Source organism: Microcaecilia unicolor, chromosome 2 (assembly GCF_901765095.1).
Source record: "Microcaecilia unicolor chromosome 2, aMicUni1.1, whole genome shotgun sequence".
NCBI classification, from domain to species: Eukaryota; Metazoa; Chordata; class Amphibia; order Gymnophiona; family Siphonopidae; genus Microcaecilia; species Microcaecilia unicolor.
The window spans coordinates 76,703,800-76,717,904 of record NC_044032.1 but is presented as its reverse complement, the minus strand read 5'-3'; the positions used below and the strand labels follow the sequence as shown (position 1 = coordinate 76,717,904).

Sequence of the window (14,105 nt, the reverse complement as noted above, 5' to 3'; positions counted from 1 at the left end):
AGTGCGTGCCAACACTAGAGACACCCATAGGAATATATGGGTGTTTCTAGCATTAGCGCATGCTAAAAACGTTAGCGAGCCTTAGTAAACAGGGCCCCTAATTCCTAATGTAGGGATTGGAAAGAGGTGCATATGACTTGTATCAGGGGCGTATCTGGAATCCGGCGGTAGGGGGAGCCAGAGGGAGGGGGCACATTTTAGCCCCCCCCCCCCCCCCCGCCGCCTCTCTCCACCCTCCCCATCTGCTGTCAATTGTCCCCCGCTGCTTACCTTTGCTGGCAGGGGTCCCAACCCCCGCCAGCCGAGGTCTGCTTCCTCCTGCCTTTAAAAATATTTCTTCTGCTGGCGGGGGACCCCAACCCCTGCCAACCGACCCAAAGTCTTCATATTTCTTCTTTGTTCGACTCCTCTGTGGCCATGCTGTAATTAACGCTGTTGATTGAATCCAGTTCGGAGTCTGAAGTCACAGCACGTTGTACGTGAGTACAGCGTGCTGAGACGTCAGACTCCGAACTGGATTCAGTCAACAGCGTTACTTACAGCATGGCCACGGAGGAGTCAGACGAAGAAGAAATATGAAGACTTCGGGTCGGCTGGCGGGGGTTGGGGTTCCCCGCCAGTGGAAGAAATATTTTTAAAGGCAGGAGGAAGTGGACAGCTGGTGGGGGTTGGGGTCCCCTGCCAGCAAAGGTAAGCAGCGGGGGAGGGTTGATGTGGGAGGGGGCCAGGGTGAAATCTGCAGGGGCCCAGGCCCCTGTGGCCCCACGCAGATACGCCCCTAACTTGTATTACAGTTTCCATAGTGGGGTGAAATCTTTGTACAAGCAACATCCAAAGCTGTGTGAGGCCACCGTGGGCATGGTAGAGGTATCCAGGCTTTTTGGAGACAGATTTGTGGATACTTGGGGACTATTATGGGTCAACGGGTACTTTTTTCATGGAAGGGCATTCTTTTGGCTAAGTGGGTATCATATGGGATAGCTAATAAAGTTTCCTGTTTATTTCTCAGCAAACCTATGCACTGGGTAAGAAGTGTATCCTTAACCATTGGTTGCAAGATGTTCCTCCCTCCTTCTGATACTGGAGAAATAAACTACATGCCTTAGTGTTATGGGAGGTGCGAGCTACATATACCACCCCAGGGCTCAAAGTGCGGTCCTGAATAGATTACAGTGTTTCGTGATGTGACTGTCATCTAGAGTGTGAGGCCATGTTGGGGGTCCTCTAATTGGGTGGGTCAGGCTTATGGTTACGCTCACCCTAATAAAAAGCCTGGAGTCATAAGAGTCCAGTGTCATGTTTTCAAAGATAAGGATTACATGGCTGAGTGATAGTGGGATGGTAACAAAATTGGGATCGTAAATTCCTTTTGCCTTATGTCTAATGACGCTTTGTTTATTATTATCTTATCCATACTTTACTGCGTTGTATCTGATTGTTGACCTTACTTAGTTTTATTGTTTAGGCGACTGTTGTATGGTGGTTTTGATCCTGAATAAAAGCCATTTAAACATAAAATGTTGACCAGTGGGCAGAATTAGGCCCCAGAATTCAGTGTCGGGCCATGTCCAGGCACTGGCACAGAATTCCGGGCATTGACTAACCAAAGTGTATGCTGCTTTAACTTATGTGATATTTGGCCAGGACCCACATAAGGGAATGTGGAAATCCGATCCACTCTGATCCCCTTAGCGTCCCCCCCCCCCCCCCCCAAATTTCTGAACCCTCCCCCCCCCCCCATCCCTATCCACAGTGGCAGCCGTACACATAATCCAAAACCTACCACTCTCCCTCAGACCTCTCTCTAACCCCTTTTCACCCTCAGGATTTACCCAGAGGAGATCCCTGGTATCTGGTGGGACAAGGCTGCAGCAGTCCACTTTTCACTCCTACCTCATTGGCTCTGGCTGTGAAATGGTGGTGAGGAGTGAGGAGGTGGAGAGGAGCTATAATGCAAGTTTTATGCAGTCAAAAGGAAGCCCTCTTCAAGCCGCGCTGATCCATTGAGCTGATTTGTGAGCACAATCTGTTTACTGAAGGAGGCTCACCAGGCTGGAGGACTATATATATATTTTTATAGAGGTCATCATGCTCCAGTAGAAAACAGCTCACTCATTTGCATAATGCACATGTACAATGCAAGGACATAAGGAGATTGATCTTTAACTCTGGGCTTTTTGCCCTAGTTTCTTTAACTTTGCAATAGTATAATTTAAGAGTAATTGCTGTTATAATATTTATAAATGAGTTGAGTGTGAGTGGGGTACTATGCCAGGTTGAGCAATACTTATCCTGTATGGAGTACGTACAGCAGCTGAATGGTGCAGTGAAAGGTTTGAAAGATTGAGTTCCTTAGATTGTAATGCAAGGTATAGGGTATTAATATTTGTGACATGAAAAATTGAATAAATTCATTGAAAATACTTAATAGGAGTACGCGATTAATATAATATACGAGATTTGTACTCCTAGGAAATATAGTTTTCCCCTTATAGGAGATTTATCTGAAATGGTGGCGCCAGAGACAACCGAGCAGGAGCAGAAAGGGGACCATCCCTATCCCACTAGACACCAGGAATCTCCCCTGGGTAAATCTTAAGGGGGTTGAAGAGGGGTTATGGGGAGGTTTTGGGTTCTCAGAAGGGCTTCCAATATGGAGAGTGATCCCTAGGGGGAAGGGATCAGAAGCTTGATGGGGGGGGGGGGGGGGGGGGGGAAGAAGAGGGGGTGATTTGGAAGGGGGTTACTGATAAGTGTGGAAGGATTGGGGGTGGCGGAGGACATTGGATCAGCAACTCAGAAGTTATGCGGGTTCCAACCAATATTCAGGGTGGCACCCATTTAGCTAATCAGGTATAGTTAGGCCTGCATTTTATGCAGTTCTATCTGCCCGCTTAGTTATGCGGGCACCAGCAATAAATATTTCTGTCACCTCCGTAATTACTGGCTCCTCCCTGACTCCACCCTATAATGCCCTTCTGCAGATTCCAAATGGCTGGCCCACTGACTCCTGCCCACTTAAACCACCTTGAATATTATTGTTTTCTGCTTTTATGACTATGTATTAACTTTTTACATTCTTCATTTTACAAACAGGAAATTCTAACGTGAAAGTCAGGAATATTACAAACACTTCTATAAAGGATCTTACAATAGTTGATCTTCAAGGCAGCACAAGTTACCGTGTTGAATTGCAAGCCTATACCGGTGGTGGAAAAAGCCCCTTGAAGTCCCTGTATGTGTTTACAAATGATAACTGTAAGTAGAGTATTTTAGATTGTGGTATATACTGAATTTTTCCTTGTTTTTCCATTCCTTTCCTAATAATTCCTAATATTCTATTTGCGTCTAAGAAAGCAAATAGAATGTTAGGAATTATTAGGAAAGGAATGGAAAACTAAAATGAGAATGTTTTGCCTTTGTATCACTCTATAGTGCGACTGCACTTCGAATACTGTGCGCAATTCTGGTCATGGCATCTCAAAAAAGATATAGCGGAATAAGAAATGGTGCATTGAAGGGTGACGAAAATGGTAAAGGGGATGAGTCAACTTCCTTATGAGGAAAAGCTAAAGTAGCTAGGGCTCTTCAGTTTGGAGAAGAGACAGCTGAGGGGGGAGATATTGCAGAGGTCTATAAAATACTGAGTGGAGTGGAACAGGTAAATGTGAATTGCTTGTTTGCTCGTTCCAAGAATACTAGGACTAGGGGGCATGCAATGAAGCTACTAAACAGTAAATTTAAAACAACCCAGAGAAAATATTTCTTCACTCAACATGTCATTAAATTGTGGAATTCGTTGCCATAGAATGTGGAAAAGCAGTTAGCTTAGTAGGGTTTAAGTAAAGTTTGGATCATTTCCTGAAAGAAAAGTCCATAACTCATTTTTAAGATAGACTTGAGAAAAGCCATTGCTTATTTGTAGCACTTTGTGAAGCAGTTTTCAGACTGAATTTGATTTCTGGCTTCTGTGGACATGATTTGTATATTGCTTTTTGATTGCTGTATGTACTTATAGTATGTCTTTGTTTGGATGTGTTTGTATTATGTATGTTTTGCACTCTGCTCTGGATAAGTGCAAAATATAAGTTTTAATACATGAAAATTAAATGAAAAATGAAATGAAAATCTGTTCTACTGTTCTGGGATCCTGCCAAGTACTTGTGACCTTGATTGGCCACTGTTGGAAACAGGATATTGGGATTGATGGACCTTCGGTCTATCCCAGTAATACAATGCTTATGTTCTTATGGCAGAGACAACTGGTTAGGAGAAAGTGCAGTGACTGAGTTTTACACTGACCCTTATATTTACCAGAAGCTTGTTGTGGGTAGGTAAGGGAAAAGAGTTAAAACTGAGAAAAATGCTCAGCTAATTGCAGTTGAAGGCTGATAGATGCTGACCCTAGTTTAGTACGGCATATTTGTCAAAGTTCCAGGCCGATTATATGGTACAATTCCATAGATTTAGATATGGATGCCCATTTTATTTAGCGCTTTTTTTTTTTTTTTTACAGGTAGAAAGGGATCCTACTGATTAGTGCTGAATAGGGAGGAGGGAGACAGTGAATAAGGGAGAGGGAATCGTAGAGGAAGGAAAGAGAGAAGGGATTTCAAGCAGCATGGGCAGAAAGAGAGGGGGTGGAAGAATAGATAGAGGTTTATGGGAGAGGAGGGGGATGATAGGGAAAATCAGGGAGTGGAAGGAAAGGGAAAGAGAAATGAGGGGAGGATTATGGAGGTATGAAGGAACAAATGGTGCTTCTGGAGTGAGGAGAATAATCTCCTCACTCTTTTTCTGCCTGCCTCTTCAAATCCCAACTCACATGCCACAGTATCTCTGATTCCGCCCCCCCCCCCTTCTCAGGTCCCACCTCACTCACACTACCCACCCTTCCACTTTTCTTTGGATCCTATCACTTTTTCTGCATCTCCTTCAGCCCACACTCTGTCTGACCCCAATACTTGTAGCCTGTACTTCCTCCAGTCATCTCATTCTTTAGACACTTTCTTCCCAAGTCCTTCAAACCAGAATTATCTTATTCACTTTGTTTCCTCACACATAATCCCCTCACTCAGTTTGCTTCCCAGATACTCCCTTACACCATTTCCACCCCTGCATTCTCTGAATCTTTCTTCACTCCCTTCCATTGTCTCCATTACGACCCTGTTCCTGAAACCATCATTGACCCTTCCAGCATTATTTGGTACTTGGAGGACAGTGGCAGTACAATAGATGAGACCATGTGCTTCTCATCTTACCAGAGTCCAAATGTCACACTTTGTACATGTGCACATAGTATAACATTTGGATGCCAGAAAAGAGAGGATGAAGATGTGGCCCAATGCGCACCCTTCAATGGCACAAGAAGATTATGTGGGAACGGAGAAGAAGAGCTGCTGTTGTTGCAGCTACCCTGCCTCGCCACTGCATCTTCAACATACCCCAGTTTACTATGTCTGTTCCACTTGGGCTAGTCAGTTTTGTGAAGATTTCATAGGGATCAGTCAATTCCATGGCAATGGATGAAATATTCAATCATGGAATTATGGTAGTCTGAGATCCTGCTGAAAACATCACACCATTTGCAGCTGGTTTTAGTGATTTGATTGAACTAGAAGCCCAAAGGAGCAGGAAGAACCTGATGGACCAGAAAAAAAATTAAAATTTTATGACATTCAAAATCCATGATACAAGTCAAATGAAATAGAAAGAAACTTTGATGGCAAGAGAGAACCAAAAAGCTGAGGAAATAGTAGGATTTTTGTGTTGTGTGTGATTTAGATTTGGATCTAAATGTATACTGATCATTTGGTTAAGGCTGTATTTCATAATTTGTAGGATTCCAGAAGTGCCCAGTTAGGCCCAAGCGCTGCTGACATAGACCAAATGTTACTTTCTGATAATTTTGGCCGCTGTTACATTTAAAATATCTTGGCCTTACTTCCAGTTTGGTAATGGTGAAGTGAAGACGGACGTTTGGAAGCTCCAGCCTACCCCGCTCTAATGTGCCTCCGTTTCTCCGCTCTGGTGTTACACTGCTTTGGTCTTGAGTCATCTTTGTATAGTGGATTAAAAACTGGTTGAAGGATAGGAAACAGAGAGTGGGGTTAAATGGGCAGTATTCACAATGGCGAAGGGTAGTTAGTGGGGTTCCTCAGGGGTCTGTGCTAGGACCGCTGCTTTTTAATATATTTATAAATGATTTAGAGATGGGAGTGACTAGCGAGGTAATTAAATTTGCTGATGACACAAAGTTATTCAAAGTCGTTACCTCGCAACAAGATTGTGAAAAATTACAGAAGGACCTTACGAGACTGGGAGACTGGGCGGCTAAATGGCAGATGATGTTTAATGTGAGCAAGTGCAAGGTGATGCATGTGGGAAAAAAAGAACCCGAATTATAGCTACGTCATGCAAGGTTCCACGTTAGGAGTTACGGACCAAGAAAGGGATCTGGGTGTCGTCGTCGATAATACACTGAAACTTTCTGCTCAGTGTGCTGCTGCGGCTCAGAAAGCAAATAGAATGTTGGGTATTATTAGGAAAGGAATGGAAAACAGGTGTGAGAATATTATAATGCCATTGTATCGCTCCATGGTGCGACCGCACCTTGAGTATTGTGTACAATTCTGGTCGCCGCATCTCAAGAAAGATATAGTAGAATTGGAAAAGGTGCAGCGAAGGGCGACTAAAATGATAGCGGGGATGGGACGACTTCCCTATGAAGAAAGACTAAAGAGGCTAGGGCTTTTCAGCTTGGAGAAGAGACGGCTGAGGGGAGACATGATAAAGGTATATAAAATAATGAGTGGAGTGGAACAGGTGGATGTGAAGCGTCTGTTCACGCTTTCCAAAAATACTAGGACTAGGGGGCATGCGATGAAACTACAGTGTAGTAAATTTAAAACAAATCAGAGAAAATGTTTCTTCACCCAGCGCATAATTAAACTCTGGAACTTGTTGCCGGAGAACGTGGTGAAGGCGGTTAGCTTAGCAGAGTTTAAAAAGGGGTTAGATGGTTTCCTAAAGGACAAGTCCATAAACCACTACTAAATGGACTTCAGAAAAATCCACAATTCCGGGAATAACATGTATAGAATATTTGTACGTTTGGGAAGCTTGCCAGGTGCCCTTGACCTGGATTGGCCGCTGTCATGGACAGGATGCTGGGCTTGATGGACCCTTGGTCTTTTCCCAGTGTGGCATTACTTATGTACTTATGTAGTCCTTTTTTTCCCTACTTCGTTTTGGTGAGAATTTGGGGGTCAGATGGCATATAGATCGCAAAACAAATTGTGAGAAAAGCATGCTTTTGCCCAAAGATGGTGGAAAAGGGCGCGCCTTCGTCTCCCTCCCTAAGCTCCACATGGGCAGCAGAAATCATCTCGGAGGTGAGTGCGGCCATGGAATTATTCATGGATCGCCAATTCCAATGCATCCTGTATAAATTAGGTTTTAGCGAAACTAATTTTACTACCATCACTAAAGCTGTGCAGGCACTACAGCAGCAGGTGAGCAATGTAGAAGATTCTCTGAGTGCTGTAAAGGATCACCAACCTCAGATAGATTCTAAACTCCGCAGCCTAGAAGCTAAGATCGATGAGCTAGAAAATCATTCTTGGAGAAATAATCTCTGTTTGGGACTCCTGGAGACACTCCCAGAACCTGATTTACGAACATTTTTGGAAACATGGCTGGTAGACACACTTTCCGTATCGCGTAATAATGGCCCTCTGCTAATTGAATGGGCCATTGGATGGGGCAGCGGCGAGATCCTTCGGCCCAACCGAGGGTGGTCATATCCTCTGTGCACTGCATGGAGGAAAGCAGCTCAGTTATGTAGATCATACTGTTCTTTATATTCAGGATTATTTGGCGGATGTCTCTGTGGCACGGAAAACATTTGCTCCTACCTGCACAGACTTAGTAAAGCACCGTATTCGATTCAATCTGACGTATCCAGCAAAGCTGCGGATCTTTCATAATGGAGCCACACATATTTTCAACTGTGCACCCGAAGCTTCACAGTTTGTGGCTAGTCTGTCATCGTCTCACTAAACTTGTGGACAGGTACCTTTTGGTACTGCAGGGTTAGAACTGCATGGAGGCCTGTAGATATATGTGGCGATGGGAGACTCCTATTGCCTTTGGTAATGCCATATAAGACTCCTGCTTAGGATGGGGCCGGGATGATGGAATGAATCCTAGACTCAGTTAACTGTTCTTTAACTGTTTTGTCCATCACTTTTATATATATATACTAGTAAAAAAGGCCCGTTTCTGACACAAATGAAACGGGTGCTAGCAAGGTTTTCCTCGGAGTGTGTATGTTTGAGAGAGAGAGAGTGTGTGTGTGAGATGGAGTATGTGTGTGTTTGTGTGAGAGAGAGTGTCTGTGTGTGTGAGACTGTGTGTGTGTGTGTGTGTGTGACAGAGAGATAGAGTGTCATAGGGAGTGTGTCAGAGAGAGTGTATGTGAGAGTGAGTGAGTGTGAGCCCCACCCCCCCTCTCGCAGGGCCCCCCTACCCACCCCCACCTCTCTGGTCACAGGACCCACTCCCCACCTCCAGCCATCCATGTCCAGCGACCCTCCTCTCCCCCTGCCCCCCTGCAGCTACCTATGTCCAGCGACCCTTCCCCCCCCCCCCATGTCCAGCACCCCCCCCCCCCCCCCCCCCCGCGCATCAAACCCCCTTGCCACCCGCAGCTGCCAGTGGTAACGGTGTCTGGCCGCTGCTGCTTCCCCTGTTGAGCAGCAGCGGCCGCTGCAAAAAGAAAAGAAGCGATAAATGTTTTTAAACCCAGCCCAAATCATTCGCAAATGCCCGAGTCTTACAACGCAGTCTCTGCAGCTGCTCCTCCTCTTGCCTGTCACGTCACTGCATTCCTCTGGGGTCTTACTCCAGGGGCAGTGACATGGAGGCGAGAGGAGGCGCGGCTGCAGAGACTGCGTTGTAAGACTCGGGCATTTTGGAATGATTTGTACTGGGTTTAAAAACATTTATCGCTTCTTTTCTTTTTGTAGCAGCCGCTGCTGCTCAACAGGAGAAGCAGTAGCGGCTGGACAGCGTTACTACTGGCGTCTGCGGGTGGCAATGGGGGTTTGATGCACCGGGGGGGGATTGGGTGATGTGCCGAGGGGGGGGGGGTTCTGTGGTGCCACGCTTGTAGTTTTTTGATGCGCTGCTCCCTGCCACTTGCTCCGAAGTGGCAGGGATCGGCGCACTGACAGCTGATTCCCAGGCAGGGAGTTAATCTTACCCTATGGTCACTATGCTAATGTTTCTAACTGGTGTTTGCATTGCTAGTGCTCCTTTAAGATATCCTGTTTTCTAAAGTAATAATGGTCGATTTTTTTTTTTTTTTTGGGGGGGGGGGGGATACGATTTATACAAAATCCATGTTGGCTTTGTCTCATTAATCCATGCTTTTCAATATGCTCTGTAATTTTGTTCTTTATAATGCTCTACCATTTTGCCCAGCACCGATGTCAGGCTCACCGGTCTATAATTTCCTGGATCCCCTCTGGAACCTTTTTTAAATATCGGCGTTACATGGGCTACCCTCCAATCTTCCAGTACCACGCTCGATTTTAAAGATAAATTACATATTACTAACAATAGTTCTACCAGTTCATTTTTCAATTCTATCAGTACTCTGGGATGAATACCATCTGGTCCAGGAGATTTGCTACTCTTCAATTTGTCAAATTGCCCCATTACATATAGAGATTCCGTTCAGTTTCTCCGACTCAGCTTCGAATACCATTTCTGGCACCAGTATCTGTCCCAAATCTTCCCTGGTGAAGACCGAAGCAAATAATTCATTTAATCTCTCCACTATGGCTTTGTCTTCCCTGATCGCCCCTTTTAGCCCTCAGTCATCTAGCGGTCCAACCAATTCTTTTGCTGGCTTCTTGCATTTTATGTACCTAAAATTTTTTTTACTGTGTGTTTTTCCTCCAAAGCAATCTTTTTTTTCAAAGCCCCCTTTGCTTTCCTTATCAGCGCTTTGCATTTGACTTGACATTCCTTTTTTTTTTTGTTTGTTTGTTACATTTATACCCCGCGCTTTCCCACTCATGGCAGGCTCAATGCAGCTTACATATTATATACAGGTACTTATTTGTACCTGGGGCAATGGAGGGTTAAGTGACTTGCCCAGAGTCACAAGGAGCTGCCTGTGCCTGCAGTGGGAATTGAACCCAGTTCCCCAGGACCAAAGTCCACCACTCTAACCACTAGGCCACTCCTCCACTCAATGCTATATTTAAAACTTTTTATGAAAAATTATATGAGGCACCAAATGCAGCCATGTTACATGGCTCACTCTATTTAAATAATGTAGAACTACCAAAGATAACCCTATCTCAGAAAGAAATGTTGAGTGCACCTTTCACAGAGGACGAGTTGGCCTTGGCTCTGGGTGATTATGTACATAATAAGGCACCGGGACCAGATGGCTTCAGATTCCAGTTTTACAAGATGTTGCAGGAATATATCGGGCCCTCTTTATTACAGATGTTTACACAATTGATGCAGCACAGGTCCATGCCAGAATCACTTCACATAGCACAGATAATTGTACTTTTAAAACCAGATAAGGACCCTTGTTCTCCCGCCTCATACAGACCCATCTCTCTGATAAACTTTGAAGCCAAGTTGTTTGCCAGAATGTTGGCAAATTGGGTGGCCAAGATTCTTCTGGGTTTGGTGGAGGATTCCCAAGTAGGATTTGTGCAGGGCAAGTGGCCATCAAAAATCTACGCAAGATTTTGCCATCCTTGGAGTTAGCTAATGGTCATAAAATCCCTTCTCTTCTTCTTAGGTTTGACGCGGAGAAGGCCTTTGACTGGGTCTACTGGTCTTTCTTGTTCAAGGTACTCCAGACTTATGGTATTACAGGGTTCTCTTTTGTCACTGTGCGGGTCCTTTATTCAAATCCATTGGCAATTATATGGGTTAGCGGGATCTTCTCTGCTCTGTTTGATTCAAAGGGGCACTTGCCAGGATTGCCCCCCTTTCCCCTCTCCTTTTTGTCCTGGCTTTACATTCACTTATTTGGTACATTTTAGTTCACCCAGAGATACAAGGGATAAAGTTTAAAACTCAAACTTTTAAAATTTAGGCCTTTGCAGGCGATCTTAGTGCACTTAATTGAGCCATAGTGCTCGCTAGAGGCTTTGCTTGAGTTATTTCATGAATACAGGGATTATTCTGGGTTTTGTCTTAATCTTCAAAAATCTTTGGCACTTGCATCCTCGGAAAACGTTCACAGAGATTGGGAGGGCTTGTTTCCTTTGTGGTGGGCGACACATTCATTTTGCTATCTTGGATTCATCTTTCTATGCGACCTCCGGAGCTATATGATCTTAATGTCGCATGCTTATTGGATACAACTTTGGGTATATTGAATAGCTGGCAAGCGCTGCCTTTGGGACCTTATGGGCAAATTCATGTATTTAAAATGGTGGAATTCCGAAAATGACTATATATGATACCAATTGCTTCCACTTAAGCTTTGAGAGAAAGATCTTCATACTCTTTCTCAAAGTCTGTCTCGTTTTTGTTGGGGAGGGAAGAAACCTGAGTTGCCATTGGTCTGTTTGATGGGCCCTTGGAGGGGGGGGGGGGTGGGCTTACTCGATCTGTATAAGTACAATTTGGCCTGTTTTTCTAGGCATTTGGGAGTCTGGCTTTTGGTCCAAGAGTACTGCACCCTGCTTGGAGAGGAAAGGGAATTCTTTCACCCTTGACATTTCAATTTTCTTTTACAGGTACCTACTAAAGATTTGCCATCTCTCGCACAGAATGGTATCTTATTGAATCCCTTACGAAACCTTTGGAAGACCCTTTCAAAATTCTGGGATGTCTGTCTGCACACCTCCCCGCTCTTACCTATCCAAGGCAATGCCCACTTTTGCCCAAGTCAAGAGAATAATACTTTACAGAGATGGGCAGCCTTAGGTATTTCCCGACTAGAACATGTACTTAATCATGACAGTTCTTTAGTACCATTGAGAGCGCTGGGGGAAGGTATATCAACTCAATTGGAGGACAGTTTTGCCTATCAACAACTATGTCATTATGTCCAATCTTTGGACAGGACAGCTTTGTTGCAGTTCATGGTGATCGAATACGCTCCCTTTTTATTTTGGAGATTCGAGACCATGTCTAGGTAGCTTTCCTGCATATGTCATTATGTCCAATCTTTGGACAGGACAGCTTTGTTGCAGTTCATGGTGATCGAATACGCTCCCTTTTTACCTTGGAGGTTCAAGACCATCTCTAGGTAGCTTCCCTGCATAAGGGGTAGATGGGTGGACGATTTACACAGGTTGCCGGAGTCATTGGATTTGGTGTCCTTGGTCACTCAGACACCCCATTTAACGGCAGTGGCTGATTTTACGTGAATGTCAGTTCAAAGTGCAGTATTGAGCATATATTCCCCAGACTCAATTGTTTCACATGGGTGGCATTGACACTCCTCTTTGCTTGAAACGGTCATCTCAACAGAATTCATTTTTTCATGCATTTTGAGACTGTTCTGTGATACACAATTTTTGGTCTCAGCTTGTCCGTTATTTGGAGAGAGTGTTGAACTCTGCTATTCTTCTTTCGGAAGCAGGATTTCTATTGGATCAATATGAGGCATTCCATTTTCAGAGAGAAGGCCATTGGGGATTTCTTCGTAGGGCGGCACTTCTTGGGAAGAGGTCAGTTCTCAAGGTGTGGACCATCTCTGCTGCACCGTCCTTTTGGGATTGGTGGAATCTATTACATCAGCACATGTTATGGGAGCAGCAAGGAATAGTCTCGTCTTTCAGACATAAGACACATCTTTTATCAATCTGGGAACTTAAAATTTTTTTTTTGCTTTCCCCCATAGCTCGTACTTTTATCTTAAATACTTTGTAGAACATCTTGAGGAGTTGATCCCAGATCTTGAGGGGTCTCCTGGAGTGTTTTTTTCTTTTCTTTCTTCTGGAGGGGTGGGCTTCGATAGTTGCAGTTAGGTAACCTCTGATTTCTTTGACAGAGGGAAGGCTATAAGAATCCCTCGCTCTCTCTATGGTGGAACTATCTCAGTGTAATTACACTAGTCCATTAATTCATGGGAGGTATGTCCTTCGTCAAAATGTTTGTCCTTATAGATGGGAGGTTAGTTGGGAGGGTTTCTACATGTTATGTTGATTGTGGTTAACTTATAGTTTGATCTATTATACTGTACAGTATTTGCTGTCGTTGATCTTTAGCAAATCTAAGGAGTTCCATATAGAACATAGAGGGTGTCTGTTTTGCTATTTGATGCTTTGTCTCTTCATAATGTTTGATATTTTCTGTTCTGGACTTGTCAGCAATAAAAATTTTGAACCATAATAAAAATGTCTTGTCCTTAGTTGTCTCTAATGACTGGGATGTCTGTGTGATATTTATAAGTTTCTTTTTTTATGGAAATGCTAAATTAGAATAGCACATATTGAAAAGGTAACTTTATTTATTTAAAATATTTATTAACTGTGCTATCTTACAACTCTAGACGGTGTACAAAATAAAATAAACATAAAATCCAAACAAACAAGACATAATAAAAACATTGAGTCTGTTATATTATTTCTAAAGTAGACCAATAAGCAAAACAGTGAATAAATAAACTGCTGTGCATACAGTGGTGGAAATAAGTATTTGATCCCTTGCTGATTTTGTAAGTTTGCCCACTGACAAAGACATGAGCAGCCCATAATTGAAGGGTAGGTTATTGGTAACAGTGAGAGATAGCACATCACAAATTAAATCCGGAAAATCACATTGTGGAAAGTATATGAATTTATTTGCATTCTGCAGAGGGAAATAAGTATTTGATCCCCCACCAACCAGTAAGAGATCTGGCCCCTACAGACCAGGTAGATGCTCCAAATCAACTCGTTACCTGCATGACAGACAGCTGTCGGCAATGGTCACCTGTATGAAAGACACCTGTCCACAGACTCAGTGAATCAGTCAGACTCTAACCTCTACAAAATGGCCAAGAGCAAGGAGCTGTCTAAGGATGTCAGGGACAAGATCATACACCTGCACAAGGCTGGAATGGGCTACAAAAC

General features: G+C 43.9%; 1 protein-coding gene across 5 annotated transcripts in view; it reads left to right on the top strand.

Annotated features, from left to right (window-relative positions):
- LIFR (LIF receptor subunit alpha) overlaps window positions 1-14,105 on the top strand; it is a 267,586-nt gene that overhangs the window by 236,415 nt on the left and 17,066 nt on the right. For all 5 annotated transcript variants that reach the window (XM_030193051.1, XM_030193054.1, XM_030193052.1 and 2 more), the window contains one exon: window positions 3,097-3,258. In XM_030193051.1, the coding sequence (XP_030048911.1) occupies window positions 3,097-3,258 (162 nt within the window). The remainder of the gene's footprint in view (window positions 1-3,096; window positions 3,259-14,105) is intronic.